The 20,148-nt window shown below is 43.5% G+C and overlaps 1 protein-coding gene across 1 annotated transcript; it reads right to left on the reverse strand.

Annotated features, from left to right (window-relative positions):
- Positions 1-830: 830 nt before the first annotated feature.
- Positions 831-12,273, reverse strand: STEEP1 (STING1 ER exit protein 1). Its single transcript, XM_072430305.1, has 7 exons — positions 12,088-12,273; positions 8,423-8,540; positions 6,990-7,031; positions 5,558-5,696; positions 2,757-2,846; positions 2,408-2,500; positions 831-1,326 (listed from the first exon to the last, which is right to left on the reverse strand). Exons 1-7 carry the CDS (start codon positions 12,209-12,211, stop codon positions 1,264-1,266), a joined length of 669 nt encoding a protein of 222 aa, XP_072286406.1. The 5' UTR covers positions 12,212-12,273; the 3' UTR covers positions 831-1,263.
- Positions 12,274-20,148: the final 7,875 nt, after the last annotated feature.

Consider the following 20,148-nt stretch of genomic DNA (forward strand, 5'->3'; position numbering starts at 1 on the left):
TACCAACTCCTACCTATTGTAAGTAAATTTAATATGGCCATCAGAGACCCGATTACCTAACAACCAACTTTGGGATTCTAAGCTCCTTTATACATGACATCACTGTTACTACAATGAGGGAGCGTCACTTAATAAAATCAGACAGCAGTCTGGTGGAGTTCCAATGCACCAATATTGGAGTTGGACTTTATCTCCAAGCTGGGATATGTTTAGTAAAATCATTTTTTTTACAATTAGTTCTCTAGAACCAACATAGATATTTGAGACAGAATTCATTTCGGCAATGGTCAAAATTGGATGAATTCAACAGTCTGTGGTGTGCCAATTATATGTTCCAATTTTTTATAAGAACCTCCCCAAAAAGATCCTCTTCAAACGACAGGAAACTATGGATTTAATGTAAGGTGAAATGAGAGCAGTAGCCTTTAGCAACATCTACTCTTAATTCTTTAATCTTAAGTGTAGCACCAAAATAGTTGCAATTTCTCCTCTAAAACATATTCAAATTAACCTGAAGCCCACCCAGGAGGTCCCCCAGGCAGTTAACAAGCTGGTCACATGATGCACAGGATCCTCTTCAGGCTTGGTAATCCCCAATGATACAGGTTGACATACTGATGTCACGCCACTGCTGCTCTTTACAATATTACAGATGTGTGCAAGGCAGTGGTAATCTCCCTCATTAATGATCTTTTAATGAAGCCCTGCATTCACAGGACCTCCTCAGACTCATGGTGGATGTCATGCAACCTGGATACAACCTGGAGCATTGGACACCTGGTGGTAGAGAATGGGAACTGCAGGGACAGTAAGAGACGGGAGGCGAGTAATGCAGACAGAGATGGTCTTTTATTAGAATCTGTTAGTGAATATTAACAAAAATAGCCCAGGGTTGGGCTTCAACCTTATTTTTAATATTTTTCCTACAGGGAAAAATAATGCAGTGCTATCATAACTTGGATACAGAAAAATAATCCATTAACCCCCCCCAACCCCCCCCCCCAAATAAAACAGGGGTGCATTTTTCCATCCTTATACCATGTTGTGCCTCCTTTTTCATAATATACAGTCAGCCTACAGCCTAGCCTTCAAAATCAGGCTTTAATATACAGCTTCGTACAATGTCCTCCTAGCGGTATACAATCACAGAGGAAGGTGCGCCACCCTGCCACAGTCACGCACAACCCCCCCCCCCCATGGTCACGCCTGGGGAGTGTTACAAAAATACTGTCACTTCTGTCACTTTCACTCAGGGAGTCACTTCTACTTGAACTGGTTGTCAATCAGAGTTCCTTTCATTTTGGCTTTCTTTGCTTCCAATTCAGCCTTTTGAGAGATGAAGGGAAAAAAAATTAATGAGCATAAATTGAGCAACGAGACAAACATATGGCACTAGCAAACTCTACCGACACCGAAATGTAAAGTCTGACCCACAAACACAATCTGCCGCTTCACCAATTGCACGCATAAAGTATGGGAATTTATCTATTCCCGCCACGGGGAACAGTGGATTTCAGGACTCAAGATGACGACAATCCTTCTGTGAACTGCTTATGATTTTCATTACTGCCACCAATGTGCTAAAGTAAGAATGTTTCCCTGATCCAAAGTGAGCAGAGTGGCCCCCTCACTGAGCAACTAACTGCTCTTCTAAAATCCAATGAGCAAAGTGCGGGTAGGGAGATGACAAATGTATTCCAGAACTGTAAGTAGTGCCCTACATTAACAAGGTAGAACAGCTTTGCTATGTGCAATTTATTCATGAAGCACATAGGTTGTCCTGTCAGCAGCCCCATTCCTGCTGCTCTACCCTCCCAGTGACCACTCAGCAGCTTAGCTACTCTTTCAGTTTTCGCCAGGTAGTAGTCACCTAAAGAGAGTCCTCCTACTCTCCCTTCCTCGTGGCTAAACCACCCCTTTTCTTCCCCTTCCACCCTGCAGTGACTTTGAAGCTCAGCTCCCTTTTTTCTTCTTCCCCGCAGTGACTCCACAGCTCAGCTCCTTTTTGTCTTCCTCCCTGCAGTTGACCCTGCAGCTCAGCTGCCACTTTTCTTGCTCCCAGCAGTGAATCTGCAGCTCAGCTCTGTCTTCCCCTTTCTCAACATACTGGATCAGTCATTCAAACCACTCTTACTTAAAATTATTACCTAACCTCATACAGGTCTCTCCAAAATCTTATAAAACTACCCAGCCACAAAGGGAGTTCAGCTCTGACTATAGGGGAAAGGGATCCATATTACTGTCCATATTCGGGGAATTGGATGTCCAATAAGCTCATCTTGGGGTGTGATGGTGAGGTTTCTTGAGACATTTGGGCAAATTGCACCCTATAAGTCCTAACATGTAGATGTATGGCTGCATTCCCTGATCAGTATGTTGGCTGTAAATGCATTACACTTAAACCTACCAGTTCCTGAAGTCTCCTCTTGCTCATTCCTTTTCTTTCTAGTTGCTTCTCAATTACTTTGGCATTCTGGGCATACGAGTCTGCTACTTCCCTCTGTAAGAAACGTAGAAAGATACCACATGTGACAACATATTGGACATTTTACCCAACTTCCAAACCTGACAATATATCAGGAAAAGGAAAACAAAAAACTCTTAAACCAAAAGAAAGATTATTTCACCGATGGTTCCAATGACAGCCTAGGCAAAATCACTGACTGGAGCTCAAAAGAGCTTTTAATGAAAAGGCTGGAAAGCCATGAAATCGCAAGTTCTTCAAACAAAGTTGCCCTCCCACCAGTTCTACTTACGGCTTCGATCTCCTCCTCCTCTTCATCAATGGTGGACACTGTGACAGAGCTGAATTTGCCCATGTCCTTGGTGCGTTTGGTCATCATCACCTTTGGGGGAAATTTCAATTGTCATCGGATTAATGAAGGAATTATTCATCAACATAGTTATTGACAATCTAGTTTTAATTTAAAGCAAGAAAATCTGCAATGCTACGTACATGGCCCAATCAAACTAAAGTCACATGACCCATGCAACCATTATATAAAGTATAGGTGAGTATGTCACATTACTAAAACACACAGATCTGCATGGATATAAAGATTATCTAAATAATCAGTCTTCAACCTAGCCTGTATAACATTGGGCAGCCTATCATGCTATTTGCTCGCTCTCTGGGCTGTCCATCATAATATCAGCCCCATCATACCATTCACTTGTCACTGAGTTGCCCCTCATTCTTTCCACCCGCCAAATCATCTGACTCGTCATAATAATCCCTTATTCGTTTGCCTCTCATTCTTTCCACCCGTCATTGGGTTGCCCCTCATTCTTTCCACCCGCCATACCATCTGCCCCATCAAACTATTCACTTGTCCTTGGGTTGTCACTCATTGTTTCCATCCATCATACCGTCTGTCCCATCATACTGTTCACTTGTCATTGGGCTGCCCCCATTCTTCCAACCCGGTATACCAAGTACCCCCATTATACTATTCACGGTCATTCATTTGCTCCTCGTTCTTTCCACCTTGTCATTGGGCTGCCCCCATTCTTCCAACCCGGTATACCAAGTACCCCCATTATACTATTCACGGTCATTCATTTGCTCCTCGTTCTTTCCACCCGTCATACCATGTGCCTCATCATACTGTTCACTTGTCCTTGGATGCCCCTCATTCTTTCCATTCGTCATACCGTCTGCCCCATCATACTGCTCAATTGTCGCTAAGTTGCCCCTCATTCTTACCACCCCTCATACCATCTGCCCCATCATACTATTTATTTGTCATTGGGCTGCCCCTCATTCTTTCCACCCGTCATACCATCTGCCTCATCATACTATTCACTTGTCATTGGGTTGCCTCTCATTCTTTCCACCTGTCATAGCAACTACCCCGTCATACCATCTGCCCTATCGTACTATTCACTTAGCATTGGGTTGCCCCTCATTCTTTCCACCAGTCATACCATCTGCTCCATCAAAATATTCACTTGTAATTTGATTGCCCCTCATTCTTTCCACCCCATCATACTATTCATTTGTTTTTGGGTTGCCCCTCATTCTTTCTTCCCATAATACCACTCGCCCCATCATACCACTCACTTGCCATTGGGTTGTCCCTCATTTTTTTCACCCGACATACCATCTGCCCCATCATTTTATTCACTTGCCATTGGGTTGCCCCTTCTTCTTTCCACCCGCCATACCATCTGCCCTATCAAACTATTCACTTGTCATTGGGTTGCCTTTCGTTCTTTCAACCCCATCATACCATTTCACTTGTCATTGGGCTGCCTCTCATTCTTTCCACCCGTCAAATCATCTGCTCTATCAAATTATTCACTTGTAATTGGATTGCCTTTATTCTTTCCACCTGTCAAACCATCTGCCCCAACATTTCATTCACTTGCCCCTCATTCTTTCCACCCCATCATACTATTCAATTGTCATTGGGTTGCCCCTCATACCATCTGCCCCATCGTACTATTCACTTGTCATTGGGTTGCCCCTCATTCTTTCCACCCGCTATACCATTCACCTGTCATTGGGTTGCCCCTCATTCTTTCCACCTGTCATACCATGTGCCCCCATCATACTATTCTCTCGTTTTGTATTGGGCTGTTTGTCATACTATCCCCCTTGTCCCTGGGCATCTTTATATAAAACAATTCTGTATCACTTCAGGACATAGTTGCCGTTTGTTTCCTTGTCTGCCATCTGAAGCAACACTGCAGTGAACCTGAATCTGATTTCAATCAAGTCCTCTGAGTGTGAACACAACACACTTCACCACTTAACCAAACATGACAGTGTTCCCACCGCAGATCCCATTATCACTTCACAAAAAAAGTCAACTTGCAAGCAAAGCACACAGATTGGAAGCTGAACTGCAGGCAAACTGCTAAGCACAAAAAACAGAAATATAAATTGGAAGGTAAAACTGCTCCTTGTATTTTATCATTGAGTCTGGAGGTTAGCACAGCTATGGAATACAGCCAGATTTTTCTGGAGTTCAGTACAACTTGCCAGTCTTTTCCCTCCCCTAAAAAGTAACTGGAGAAAGAAAGGAGAAGTAGTACACTGATGAACAGCCCTGTTTTTTTTATCCAATCAGCATGTACCTTGTAAGCACATTTGAATGCAGCACACCCTAAAAACGGAACTAAATTTACATTTTGATTATCATTAGGGAGGTCATTGTTGCAGAACAGGAGGTGATGCCCCTTCTCCAATATTCTGTCCTACCCGATTAATCCTGGCATCTGTCAAAAAGCTCAGCTGCACATGCGCCGCTTCAGCTTTGGTCGCCAGATTACTCCGCTATCCCGGCTTCTACTGTGCATGCCAATAATGAACTCCCGCGCACCTGTGCAAAAGTTACATTAACCCGGGCAATCAAGATGGCTAACAAGAAGATGCAAGAGATTGGGGACAGACTAGTATCATGGATTTAGCTCCGCTCTAAGTGGTACTCCCTCCTTCAGTCTGAGCTCATTCCTAAATACATTCAATAGTTTCCCCAACATCTGCCTGGAGTCATCTCTACAGCACACACACTGACACAAGTCTCAGACACTGACTGTTAATTGTAAGCACCTTTTTCGGGGGATCAGGCTTTTGAGTATATATATTGGTTTTTCCAAATCCTTGTCCAAATTTCACCAATGCTCCATTGAAAATAAATGTTGCGGGGATATTCTTCGAATGATGCTGATAGAAGAGAGGAAGACTGCACCTGTCAAAACATATCAATCACCCATCAATGAGCATATACACACAGGGGAGAAATGCAAACTCTTTTTCTGTATCTCTGCGGCACAGCCAATGAGCGGTCACTAAGTCGGATTTGGTGCAGTTTGCCCTGCGTGTTGTGGCACATAAGGCAAAACAAGAGTCATGCAGGAAGATGAACAAAGTATTTTGTTCATGGTAGGACTTTTCCACCCGGCAGGTAATGAAGTACAATCAGCTGCTCCTTTAATCGAAGTACAATGGGGTCACACATCTTATTTCTAGTGTTGTCCCCTTTTCTTAAGACATCGCTGCTATTTAGGGCTGCAGAGAGATTTTAAAAATGTCAAGAATGCAGCATGCCCTTGTACCGGACAGATACTGCTAAAAGCGTTTATGCGGAGGGACAAAAATAGAATGTAGGACTGCAGAGAGGCATACAAGTCCAGGCTGAGCAATACGCAGGTGCTCTATGCTTCAAGAGAATAAAGAAAGAACTGAATATTTTCAATGCAGCCCTGAGATTTACATACTTCCATTAACACTTAATACAATTGGGTTTTTCTATCCGATACCAACCTGCTAACTTGACAGTGAAGCAGTAGAATAATAAGGTCATCCTTCTGCTCTTTCCTATTAGCATGTACCTTATCAGAAAATTTGCATTATAGCTGAACAGAGGACTGCAGGAGGCTGATAGGAGCCAAGTCTGGGAGGGCAAAATGCTTGTATTGGAAGGGAAATGTTCTCAACTTCCATATCAATTCTGAATGCAAATCCAGTATAACCCATGCTCCCCTGGGGTGTCTCTTATGGCTGCTACCATTCTTACAAATAAAATCACCTTTATAATAAAGAATACCATTACAGTCTAATAGTTCAGTAACCATTTCCTTGACCTTAGATAGTATGATGATTCCTATTGCCACTTTGCATCTCCAGTTCCGAGGACCATTATGTCTCTCATGTAAGGATCAGACCGTTAAGGGCTCCTCAAGGGAGCAATTTGGACTAATGACGAGTATGAGTACCTGAGTTTGACCTAATATCAGCCTCTTGCACTTCAACTTGTTTAAGCTCCAACAGGAAATATGATGAACAGAGGAGAGTGCAGGATAGGATGGATAGGCTCAATAGTCTCTTGCTTCTCCCCTACTGCCCAATCACATGCCAGAACCTGTGATAAGACTTAAATGTATTACGTGTGTGGAGCAAAATAAAATCCCTTCCCCAGCCTGCCTTTGTTTATTAGGAGTTTTAAGGTAGATACATGGAATGACATAAGTAATGTACTTACTTGCTGCATTTTTTTCTGTATTGACGTTCAATCCCATCTGGCCTGTAATTGAAAGAAGAAGAAAAAGATATTAGAAATGTTATTGTCCTAAAACAGAAAACTATTACAAAATTTTCAAATCCTCTATAGGAGGAATTGGCTTTCCTCAATTATGTTTAACCAATGGGAACCTTTAAAATAATATTCAATTCTTAGGGAACATTGAACACCCAAGGTGGACATCCCCCCTATCCTCTCTAAGTTACCATTTGCTGGAATAGCCACATAAATCTGGCACAGTAACATGCTCCTTGGTGCAATGCTTTTTTTTTTGTAAATAAAGCTTAAGTATAACTGAGAATCCTGCTGATCGGCGCTCATTAGTGCAAAGAGAAAATTGGCTTCAGTAATGAGGGGTAATCAGCTAATAAATGAGGACGAGGTGTCTGGCATTACCAAAGAGAAGCATCTTAATCAGACCTCCAAGTGAGACTAATAGGAATTAGCACACCTCTCATTCAAACATCCCTGCAGTGCAGGAAAGACAGGGGAGCTAGAAACTCTCTCCCACCAGAAAAGAATGGTGGGAGAGTGGAGGGCTGCAAACAGGGATGCTGCAAGACAACACAGCAACAACAGAAATGGTTACATTAGCAGGGTTATTCAGGTATCCCATGCCAGCCGCCCAACTCTTGAAGCATCCCCTGCCAGCAGCACCGACCACCCCGGCTCCCCTGCCGGCGGCACCGACCACCCCGGCTCCCCCTGCCGGCGGCACCCGCCCCCCCGGCTCCCCCTGCCGGCGGCACCCACCACCCCGGCTCCCCCTGCTGGTGACACCCACCACCCCGGCTTCCCCTGCCGGCGGCACCAACCACCCCGGCTTCCCCTGCCGGCGGCACCAACCACCCCGGCTCCCCTGCCGGCGGCACCAACCACCCCGGTTTCCCCTGTCGGCAGCATCATCCACCCTAGCTAATACACCAAATACATATTATGTAGAAGCCTTGTATAGCAAGTAAGTTGACGGGCACTGCACTACATGGTATCAACCTCCTAGCTACTTTAGTTGCACCTGTCATGCCTCTCCTGCAGGTGGCAATATAACCCCCAGATTATTTGAACTGATCTTTCTTGTTATAGTTGGTCGTTTTTTCAAATGATGACATTACCATCTGTTTTGTTCATTCCTAAACTGCAAATACAGAGTTATTCTACAGAAAATATTTTATACATGTATTATTATAACACTTATATTGTCTTCAGAGGAATACAAACTCAGCAGCACCAAAATGTCCTACAAACACCTCCAGTAACAGCAAAACCCATCATCTATAAACCTAAAATAGAAAAAGCATCAGCTAACATGTCAGGTGAAGTGTAAGCGCTCGGTTCCAGGACACCACCAGTTTAAATGAAGGCAGATATAGAAGAACAATTCCCCGGGGATTTACCTGCGCAGATAAACCGCTTCCTCCTCTTCCGTGTTACAGAATTTGTGAGCGTGTTTTGCCGCATCGATGACTCTGGCTCTGTCGCGTGGTCTCATGGGGAGTTTCTCTAGCTGACAATCTGAGCAAAAAAATAAAGAAATGGATAAAGACCTTAAAACCTCGGATGGAAAAACAATTCTGCGGGTAGATTACCAGAAATCATTGTATTTCATGTAAGCTGTCACCAATACCCCATCCATATTTCAGCAAGACTGCCTGGTGACCACAGGGCATTCATTCAATTTTATGAAGGTATTAGGAAATGGAAAGGATTAATATCTGTAAAATACTACAAGTACAGAAATATGTTGTTACACCAGTCATAACTTCCTAGAGTGTTCCCTCCTGCTGGACTACAGGACCCTCCTTGCAGTCTTTTTCACACCACCAAGGGTTGCTTGTCAGTTTTCAGTTGCTTCGTTAAATCATCTTGAAAGCTGTGTGTATTGGGAACGCTCTGTACTTTTATTTTATGTTTACCAAATCAGTCATTAGATTAAACGTCATTTAAGGAGATACTTCTTATCAGTGCCGCTCCGCACCCAACTGCAAATGAAATAATTACGGGAGCTCAGCGAGCGGCAGAGAGCGTCATACAGGAGCTCAAATCCAATTATATCCTCAGAGGGCTGAAGTGCTGTCACCCCCCCACCACCACCCTGGAGCTAAAACACGTTCTGGCTGCCTAATTTTGCAGCAGAATGAAACCTTTCCCAACGTCATCTGAAGATCGATATAAAATGTGCTACTCAGGTGGATGAACTGCAAATAAACTCTGAGAAATGCTGCTCTCCGCGTACAAAACATTTCCTCGCTGCTTTGGGAGACATCAAAGTGCCTTTCAGTAAGAGGGCAGATGAGGTATCGAGGTTTGATCCCTAAATACCACTTCGTGCACCACCGCTGCCTCCTCTGAACTGGAAATAAACACTAATGTACTGCATGCCATGAGAGACGTTAACACTGTGTCCCCGACCCGCAAAATTGTCCTAATTGGAAGGAACCTGCGAGTTCTGTATTATATGAAAATGTTGTTTAGGTTTTAGGGACAGCGAGGGGCTGAGAATAGCTGCAAAGCCACCAAAGTCACTAAAGCCTAGTATAAGAATGTCATAAGAGTAGGTTTAGGAGAAGGCTTTGGAATACCCATGTAGGCAGGGGGTGCTAAATGATTTGAATTCTGGAATAGTCTTATTTGTTATATGATTCCAGATATTTATAAAGAATCTGCAGAAGAAACCCAGTGGAAGGGAGATTTGGCAGAGTCTGTGTAAGTCTTGCCCAGCTTTCACAAAATTGCTTTTAATATTTAAAAGTTAACAAATGTTTTTTTATAATACTAATGCTACTCAACCCCCCCCCCCTCTAAACTGCACACGTATATACCACCTGGTATATCAGAAATAAATTTAAAGCGGACCACAATTTTTTTAGATGCGTGTCAGCCATCAACCCATACGTGATCCTAGTCAAGTCAGTTCTGCAACGTCCCATACTACGTCCCAGCTTTCTATCTGTAAAGGTGTTTGTTTGTTTTTTTCTGATTAATGTGACTTGGAATATTTACAAGAAGGGGCCGTCTACACCCAGGGGCAGTGCATATACCTCTGATTCTTCATCCTATTAGAAGCTTTACCCACAGACTCATCACTTGGCACTTTTCAGTACTCACCCAGCTGTTTTTGGGTGGCCATTGAAAAGTTTTTGTCACATTACACAGCACCAGGCAAGTTCCTTGTCTGTATATTTGCAGGCAGCTCACTTTATGTACAGGTGGAGTCCTAATATACCGCAGCCATGAGACCCTCAGCACTGCAACCAAGGGAGGAGGGGGGTCTGTACAATGGAGGATTTATCGACCCCATGACACCTTTCATTCCTATAACACCCAGGAAGCCATTATTATTATTACACAGTATTTATACAGGAAGTCCTCGGGTTACATACTAGATAGGGTCTGTAGGTTTGTACTTAAGTTGAATTTGTATGTAAGTCGGAACAGGTACATTATTTTAAAAATTGCAATTAGGACAGATGTTTGTCTCAGCATATTAGGCAGCGAGGTGTCAGTTACTGTATAAAATCCTCACTGTGAGTTAAACAAAGCAAAAAACTTTATGGAGCCCAGACATTCATTAAAGAGGAACTAAACTCAAATGTCTCCCAAAACAAAAAATCCACTTACGGCATCCGTCTTCGGGCCAGCCCGCTAGGCCCTGCCATCTTCTCTGCTTCTTCCCGGTTCTTGTTCCTTCTTCACCCGACCCAGGCGTGAGATCGGGTGACATAAATGGGGAAAAAAAACTTGCCAATCTCACTGCGCATGCGTGAGATCAGCAATTTTTTTCCTTTTGACGAAAAGGCTTCTTCTGCACGGGCCTGAGATGCTCGGGCATGCACAGAAGAAGCACCCAAGAGCCTTCCCGGGTTGCCTGACGTAGGTATCTCGGGAGGCTCTTCGCTCTTCCATAACAATATAACATTTTTACATAACATGGTTGTCTATCCTTTTATGTAAAGGGAAAATTCTGAGTTGAGCCTTAACTTCTGGAGCAAGCTGTGCTTTGATATGCAAAAAGAAACAGCTGCAGAGTTTGGTCAATAAAGAGTTACAAGCAAAGAGTGTCAAGCAAAAGATTTCGTCTGCAAGTCATGCAAACCGCCCCCCTCCCCCCTTCAAGCCTCCACACAGCGAGCAGGGAAGCCCCGTTCGTATCTAGGAGGCGTCTGCATGTCGGATGACCCAGGAACTACCTGTATAGCGCCTACAAATTAAGCAGAGCTGTACAAAGACCACAGTCATGTGACTAGCCGTCCCTCAAAGCAGCTCACAATCTAACGTCTCTACCATAGTCATATGACGTTTGTACAGTCCAAGGACAATGTTTGGCCAATTAACCCTACTGCATGTTTTTGGAATGTGGGAGGAGAATGGAGTACCCCGAGGAAACCCACACAAACACGGGGAGAACCTGCAAACTCCATGCAGATAGAGTCTTGGCCGAGATGTGAGCCTGGGAATCTAGTGTTGCAAGGACAAATGACTAACCACAGAGACACCGTGTAGAAATAATTCAGGAAACCGCCCAATATTATTGTCTAAAGAAATCTAAATAATGCTGCAAACAAAGGAATTCCAATGCCACAGTCAAATCTATAACAGGAAATGGTTTCTGCTGACTGTTGGGTCAGGAGAATGCCGGCAGTGCCTCCTGGGGGGTCACCTGACCAGAACACTGACACCCGATTGGTGACATCCCATTGCGAGTCTATCGGCCCCAGCCATGGCTATTACCATATTGTTGCCCCCAGCCATGGCTATTACCATATTGTTCCCCCCAGCCATGGCTATTATTGTATTATTGCCCCCAGCCATGGCTATTATCATATTGTTGCCCCCAGCCATGGCTAATATTGTAATATTGCTCCCAGCCATGGCTATTATTAAGTAATTGCCTCTTTATAACATTCTCCATTATTATGGCTTTGCCCATGATTTGGGGGGTGTCTGTGGGATTTGGTGTCTGGGGGTGGGCCCAGCTCTCACCCATCAGCACAGAATGATTCCACTATTACCAATCCCAGCACATTCACCCCATAGATCCCTCGTTATGTGATACACTCACCCAGGACCAGCACCATCTGCCCGCACAGACAATAGTAGACATGCAGAGGTTTCTCCCCGTCATCGTACTCCTCCCTGTCCCGGGTATCCGAGCATACCACCGATCGTGACACGACTTTCGGCATCTTCCCTTCCTGACCACTTCCGTATCAACACACAAATTCTCCCCCTCACAACCGGCGCTGCGTCATGACGTCAATCCGCGACAACAAACTTTATTGTCAAATTTTATTCACATCATTGATTTATTATTTTAAGAAATGTCGAGCGCCGCCTTGACCTATATTTATAAAAAGAGGCTTTGGATGATCATTATTCTGTTTTGATTATTTTCTAGAGAATGGGTCGTGTGCGCGCTCCCGCACACACGCTGGGCGGGAAGTGGTGAGGCGCGTGCACAGCTATTTCAGGAGGCGGCGAGAAACTGCCCACGTGACTGGTTATATAGGGAATAATTACTTTTGAGAGCGGTGTAGAACCCTGATTTCTGAGGGCCACAGTGCGCATGGAGATCCCTTACTTCTGAGGGGCCAGGGTGCAGAGTGAGAACCCCGACTTCTGAGGGCCACAGTGCACATAGAGATCCCTGATTTCTGAGGGCCACAGTGCAGAGAGAGAACCGTGACTTCTGAGGGCCACAGTGCAGAGAGAGAACCCCGACTTCTGAGGGCCTCAGTAGACATAAAGATCCCTGACTTCTGAGGGGCCACAGTGCAGAGAGAGAACTCCGACTTCTGAGGGCCACAGTGCAGAGAGAGAACCCCGACATCTGAGGGGACACAGTGCAATAAACACATATGGATCATTGATAGCAAAGCTTTTGTAAGACCATTCTGATATTTTCATATTCTTCTTATAGTTTTGTTGGGTGACAATTGGAATTGATGCATAGCAGTTGTCATTATGCAGTAACACAGATTTCATACTTGGAGTGGAACTGTCTATGAAAAGCGGCCAGTCTTCTGCTCGGTATTCTGGTCCTCCCATATGGGCTAGTAGTCCAGGGATGTTACAACACAAAGCCTCCATCTTCACTGAAATATGGTCGGAGTGCCACCTCTCTTGTCCTATAAACCGTTATTTTATCTTCCGCTCTCAGACAGTTCTTTTCTTTTAGCCTGGATGATAAAAGTTCAGATGCTTGTTGTGACAGACTTAGGTCACGTATTAAATCATTGAGCTCTTCTTGGGAGAACTGCTGGTTTGATGAAACATATTCACTTCATATTCACTGCTAACTCCTGGATTACACTCCCTGTATATCCTCCATGTCGGATACAGGAATATCCGGGACTGAACACTGGTTTGGGAACATCAGCACCATGCGGCACGGGTCGTCTTGCTGATTCCATATCACCGTACTCCCACTTGTGTTTCTTGTAACGATTCTTTTACAATCACAGCACACAAATAATAATCATTATGATGATTTTTGGGCTATCGTCATTTCATAGGTATACCAAATTTCAAACTTTTCAGTTTTCTATTGTTCCACTGACGTAGACACTCCACACAAGTTATACATACCATATGGGGGCCCAATACTTATCTTGGGCCCCCAGTTAATTACCAAAATATACAAGATACGCTTGTTTCATGAATTCTGTAATGTTTCTTCTCGTTTTTTGCTGATAATATTCACCACAAATGTAGCAAAATACATTCATATTAAACAACTTTTTCTTGAAGAACTCTGAAAATGTATGAATAAGAAGAAGGGAAATGAAAGTTTCATGAAAATAACGCTACATTTATTATATAAAATGCAAAACCTGCAAAAAAAATAAAGATTGATAATAATATGCTGTGTTAACATTTGGTGAACTAGATGAAACTGATGTCACTTCTGAATTCAGCAGACCTGAAATACACTAAATATATTGAAAAATCTTTGGCAAGTGAAAACAACTTGTTTGTTGAGCTGTGTATTTGCATTATCTCATTCTCCCCCAGGATGCTATTCTACCAACACTCCCAGTTTGGGTGGCCCTGTGGGCCCCTCCTGTACTTTGCAGGATTATTGGGGAGGAGATGATATCACAGCATGGAGCATATTGGAGAAGGGGATGGTAATGAGGAGCCTGTGGGGTCCAAGGAAAGTAAGGTGAGTGACAAACCTCTTCCAGTTTCCATGGAGCAAACCTCGAAACAGTCACTGGCAGAGAAACCTTAAAGGACCTTTTAATATGAATTATTCTTATATATCGCTTGTTCCTAAAAAAAAAGAACCTGGAACATACAATCATGCTCACAGTGTACCCAAAGAAGTCAATATTCCCCAAGAGGCTTTCAACTTGCTGTGTGAAATACCGCATGTCGAGACTTTGGTGAAAATCCTCAGGAGGTCCATCTGTCTATGTCCCTAATTCTGTCTTAGGTCTTCATGGTGACACTTTCACGTCCTCTAGGATTGGGACTAAACTCAGGCCAGGCACTCCATGATGTTATTGATATGGTGAGCTCCAGCTATGAAAACATTGATTGACTCTTCTTTCATGTGACACCTAATCTTTGCTCTTCAATCAATAATACTTCACGTAAGTGCACTCAGAGGGATTACAAGATGAGAGATGGATCTTTTTTATTCTTTTAGTGAAGTATATACAGGAAGTTCCCGGGTTACATACGACAAAGTGACAGTGGATTTGTCCTTAAATTGAATTTGTATGTAAGTCGGAACAGGTAGATTATTTTAATAAATGCAATTAGGACAGATGTTTGTCTCAACATATTATTAGGCAGCGTGGTGTCAGTTACTGTACAAAAACCTCACTGCGAGCTAAGAGCTAATCACAGACAAAGAAAAAAAACTTTATGGAGCCCGGACATTCATTAACTTCTGGAGCAAGCTGTGCTTTGATATGCAAAAAGAAACAACTGCAGAGTTTGTCTTGGTGATTAAAGAGTTACAAGAGTTTGCGGAACAGCAAAATACTTCTGCAAGTCATGTGAACCGCCTCCTCCCCCCATCAAGCCTCTGTCCTGTTCTGTATCTAGAAGTTGTCAGTATGTCTGATGTCCTTAACTTGGGGACTGCCTGTACTTGATGGTTCAATAACTGTAACCACCTGACCATTGCATGGATCTGTAAGGCTAAAACATGGACACCTCCTCAAACATACCATAGGTATGTGATATTGTAGGAATGGAACATCTGGAATTGTAAATAGCCAATCAGCCAGTAGAAGCAAACTATGGACACCTGGACATCAAAACTATATGACCAAAAATATGTGAACCCTCTCGGATGGAGTTTCCAGTGAAGCATCCTGTTATTGCTACTCTATACAAAGACATCGTAGACAATTGGGCTCCTCCAGCCTTGTGGTCACAGTTTGGTGAAGACCCTTTTCTGTTCCCCCATGACTGTCCCTTGGGGTAAAAAGCCAGCTCCATAAAAATATGAGGTCACCAGTTTGGTGTGAAGGAATTCGAGTGTCCTGCACAGAGCCCTGACCTCATCCCTACTGAACACCTTTGGGATGAATTGGAAAGGTGAGCCAGGTTTTCTCACCTAACTATCACACCTACCTTTATGACCAGATGTATGAAGGGCACCTCCACAGAATATGGAGACCAGATGTCTCTACTGACATGAGGTCACCAGTTTGGTGTGGAGGAACTTGAGTGTCCTCCACAAAGCCCTGACCTCAACCCTACTGAACACCTTTGGGATGATATGGGATGGAAAACCAAGTCTTCTCATCCAACCATCACACCTACCTATGTGACCAGATAAATGGAGGACACATCCCCATAGAACAGAGACCAGTTGTTCCTAGTGAAGGATCTTGATAATACTCCATCATGCAAAGCCATGAAAAATCCAAGAATGGATTCAGGTTTTTCCAGTTAAGCAAGAGACCTTGTAGACCTTTGTTCTCTCCCAGCCTTGTGGTCACAGTTTGGTGAAGACCATGTTCTGTTCCCCCATGACTGTGCCCCGGGGTACAAAGCCAGCTCCATGAGGACATGGGGTTACCAGTTTGGTGTGGAGGAACTCGAGTGTCCTGCACAGAGTCCTGACCTCAATCCTACTGAACACCTTTGGGATGATTTGGAATGGTGAGACAGATCTCATCCATCATCAGCACCTGACCTTACAAATGGTGCAAAATCTCACAGACACCCTCCAAAATCTGTGGAGGCTGTTTTCGCTACTAAGGGGGCCAAATATTAATTGTGGTGGGCAATTCCAAATAATATCAATTGCATTGGGACAGGAGCTCCTATAGGTATGGTGTTCAGGTGTCTTATTATGCAGCACACAATGACAATGTAGACTATTGGGCTTTTCCAGCCTTTTGGGCAAAGTTTGGTGAAGACCCTTTTTTGTTACCCCCATGACTGTGCCCTGGGGTTTGACTTCTAACTTCTGAGCCCTAATAAAAACAAACATTTGTAGCCCCCAAAACACATTGACTTTCCTTTTCTTACTGCTTGGACAGAAGACTGTTCTAGACAATGTCTATTGGGTTAGTGCTTCTGGTGATTTTTAAAAGATTTCTACAAGAAATCCTTTTGTGGATTTGGAGTTGATAACTAAACCACAAGGTCAATGCATGAACAAATACTAGGACAGATTCCCACCAAACCTTCCACCCATGGGTCCAATGCTCCTCCACAAGCAATAAACTCTTGAAAGGAAGGTAAAAGGCTACGCACACATGAAAGACAATTGTTTCCCAAGATGAATGCTTGTAATCATTCCTGGATGCCATTGCCGTTGCAGGACAACTACTGTAACTTCTTATGGGCCAGGACAGAAGGTCGCCTTCTGCATGTCCTCCCCCCTTCCCTCTTCATAGAAGTGAACAGCGCTACGTGTACAGCAATTGTTTATTCTAGTGTCACTGGAAACAATCTTCCGTGATAGAAATACGATGTGTACACCTAGTCTTATTCTTCCCTACTCAAAAGTTTTGCCCATTTCAACCTACAAAGTGGCCCACGTAGCATGGTAGATGTGTTATAACAATTGTTTATGGAGTAAAGTCTCGTCAACCTTATCATTGTGGTACTAAGACGTCCTTGTCAAGCCTCTCACTTTATGCGCTGCGTTTACTCTTGGTAAGGGAGGAAACAAAAAATAAACGCGTGAGGGTTATACATGTCAATGAAAAAAATGGAACTATGCTGGAAGAGCAAAGTGAGGTTTTATCTCCTACCATGTTGTAATTTTCGGAGCATTTATAGAACATTACATACATTGTTCTTAGGCGTGTGATGGGTTCTCCTTGACATTACATAAAAAATGCTTTTACCGGCAGCAAAGTAATTATTTTCCATACATCCCCCATGGCCGGGGATTGAGAAGAGACGTTTCACACTTCAGCAGGTGACGCTTTTAGTGCATTATTGGGCTCCCATGGGAGGCTCAGTATGGCCCCAGGAACCTCATACTCCGTCAGCATCGACGTTTCTTCCATATGTGTCTCGTTATGTCAGAGCTCATGTGAGGATAAAAGGAGGCCATGTTTTTAGATGGAACTGCTTTCTCCGATCTCTTTTACCCTTTGGCCTTCGTTATGGAATGCTATGCTCAATACGAGAAAAACATTCACATGGAAAAAGAAGAATGACAAAAGAAAGCTGTGCTCTCTCTGCAGGGAATCATCTTCCATTTATGAAATGTTGCAATTATACTAAGATGTAAGATTGCTGTGCGCCATAAATTGAACATTCACCTCTTTATAAATGCATGGAAGTTAAAAAAAAATCTGCACCCAAGAAGAATAATGTAACATTGCCAGCGTTTTGATGAGTGAGATTAACATGACCGTTTTGGCTAAAAATGTTGTATACATGGATCCCCCACCATCATTTAGCATTCTGCCAAATCACTTAAGGACTGACCACTCACATTTCCTCTAGAGGAGTGCACAACAAGGTGCCTTCCACTTGTCCACCCCCACCTTCATAGAACTGAACAGCTCTGTGTGTATTCCACTGGTTTGTTGGGCCTGATTTATTAAAGCTCTCTTTAACTTTCATCAGTGAACCTGGGTGATCCAGCAAACCTGAAATGGATTTCCTAAAAGTCATTTGCTATTTGCTAGCAAAAGTTTTGAATCCTGGACCAGATCCATTCCAGGTTTGCTGAATCACCCAGCTACACTAATAAAAGTGTAACCTCTCCAGCCTTGGAGAGCTTTAGAAAAAACGGCACATTGTTAGAAACATGGAAGATCATTTACAGCTACACAAATTTGATGTCAGTAAGTAGCTCAAGCCTTTGTTTGAAATGCATCAGAGAAGAAGGTCCCAGGAGGGGGCTTTAATTTTACTGTCTAAATCAATAAAGCTTTAATATTCAGTGGATATTATATGAGTGCTGCTGGATTTTCCTGATTTTTTTGCCAGTAATGATTTTCAGTTACAATGTTTCATTTCTGTTGACTGCAGAATACTTCCCCCCTCTTATGTTATAGGGCAGGGGTGTCAAACTCTGGCCCACGAGCCAAATCTGGCTCTCAAGGTCCTTTCCTTTTGCCCCCCCCAAAGAATTTTCAAAAATTAACTACATCTGGCCCGCCCACCCGCCAGCGTTACCACCTCACATCATCATTTTCAATACATACAATATAAAGACATTATTCCTGTACACCCATCATGTGACACAATGCCTGGGCAATGATCACATGATGCCTGACTACCAGGGTCATTGTGTTTGTTTCAATCCATTAGAGACTGCATAGTGTAATATTTAGTGTCAGACAAACCTGTGATGTCAGAGGATAACACACACAGCCTGCATAGATAGATAGAAATTAGTATTTTCAACTCTAAAGTGTGTGTAGCGGGGTTTGTTTTTGTTAATTATGGATGAAGTAGTAAACTTCCTCAATTTTTTCAATAAATTTCACATTGGCCCCGACTTGGTCTAAGTTTTTAATTTCGTCCCTCTGCGTATTTGCATTGTATACTCTGCTTGTATACAGCAGAGTATGTAAGCGTTATCACCCAAGGACTGGAAGTGTATTACTGGCAGGATCACCTGGTAAAAATAAAACAAGGGCCTCCTACTGAAATAAACTAAACTGCTCTTTTACAACTCCACTAGAGCACCAAATAAAAGCAGAGCCTCTAGGTTTTGGATGGGCATTATCTGTCCTCCCCTTACATTGCAGGACTACTGGTCCTGCATTGTCCTGCATGACGCCATTGTCATGGCTGGCACTCATAGCATCCTATGAAAGATTTTACAGGAGTTTGGTGATGCAGAAGAGCAAAGGAATGTAATCAGCAAGAAAACTTACCTTATCCATTGCTCCTCCTCATTGGGTCTCCTCTTCCATGCAATGCTCCAGGTTGTGGGTGGGCCCTTGCTGTCCTTCACTTATTATTGCAGGACTGCTGATCCTGCATTGTATGGCGTGTAATGGCCTCAATGGAGGTGGCTGACACTCAAAGCATCTTATGAAAGAGTTTTGCAGGAGATTGGTTTGCAGAAGATGACTTACCTTATCCATTGCTCCTCCCCATTGGATCTTCTCTTTCATCAACTTTCTAGGTTGTGGGTGGACCTTTTCTGTCCTCCAGATACATTGCAGGACTGCTGATCCTGCATTGTAGGGGATTAGGGCATTGGTCATGGCTGGCACTCATGACATCTTATTGAAGTTTGCAGGAGATTGGTAAGGCAGAAAAGCAAATGTTTTCAGCAAGATTGCCTAGATTATGAATTGCTCCTACACATTGGGTCTATATTTCCATCCAAAGCTCCAGGTTGTGGGCAGGCCTATGCTGCCCACTTACAATGCAGGACTGCTGGTCCTGCATTTTAGCAGATGAAGTCATTGGTCATGGCTGGCACTCATACCATCTTATGGAAGAAATTGCTGGATATTGGTGATGCAGAAGAGCAAGGGAATGTAACCAGCAACATTACTTACTTTATGAATTGCTCCTCTACTTTGGGTCTCCTTTTCCATCCATCTCTCCTAGTTGTGGAGGGCCTATGCTGTCCACTTACATTGCAGGACTTCTGGCCCTCCATTGTAGCATATGACGCCATTGTCATGGCTGGCACTCATAGCATCTCATGAAAGAGTTTACAGGA

The sequence above is a fragment of the Pyxicephalus adspersus genome, chromosome Z, assembly GCF_032062135.1.
Source record: "Pyxicephalus adspersus chromosome Z, UCB_Pads_2.0, whole genome shotgun sequence".
Lineage (NCBI taxonomy): Eukaryota > Metazoa > Chordata > Amphibia > Anura > Pyxicephalidae > Pyxicephalus > Pyxicephalus adspersus.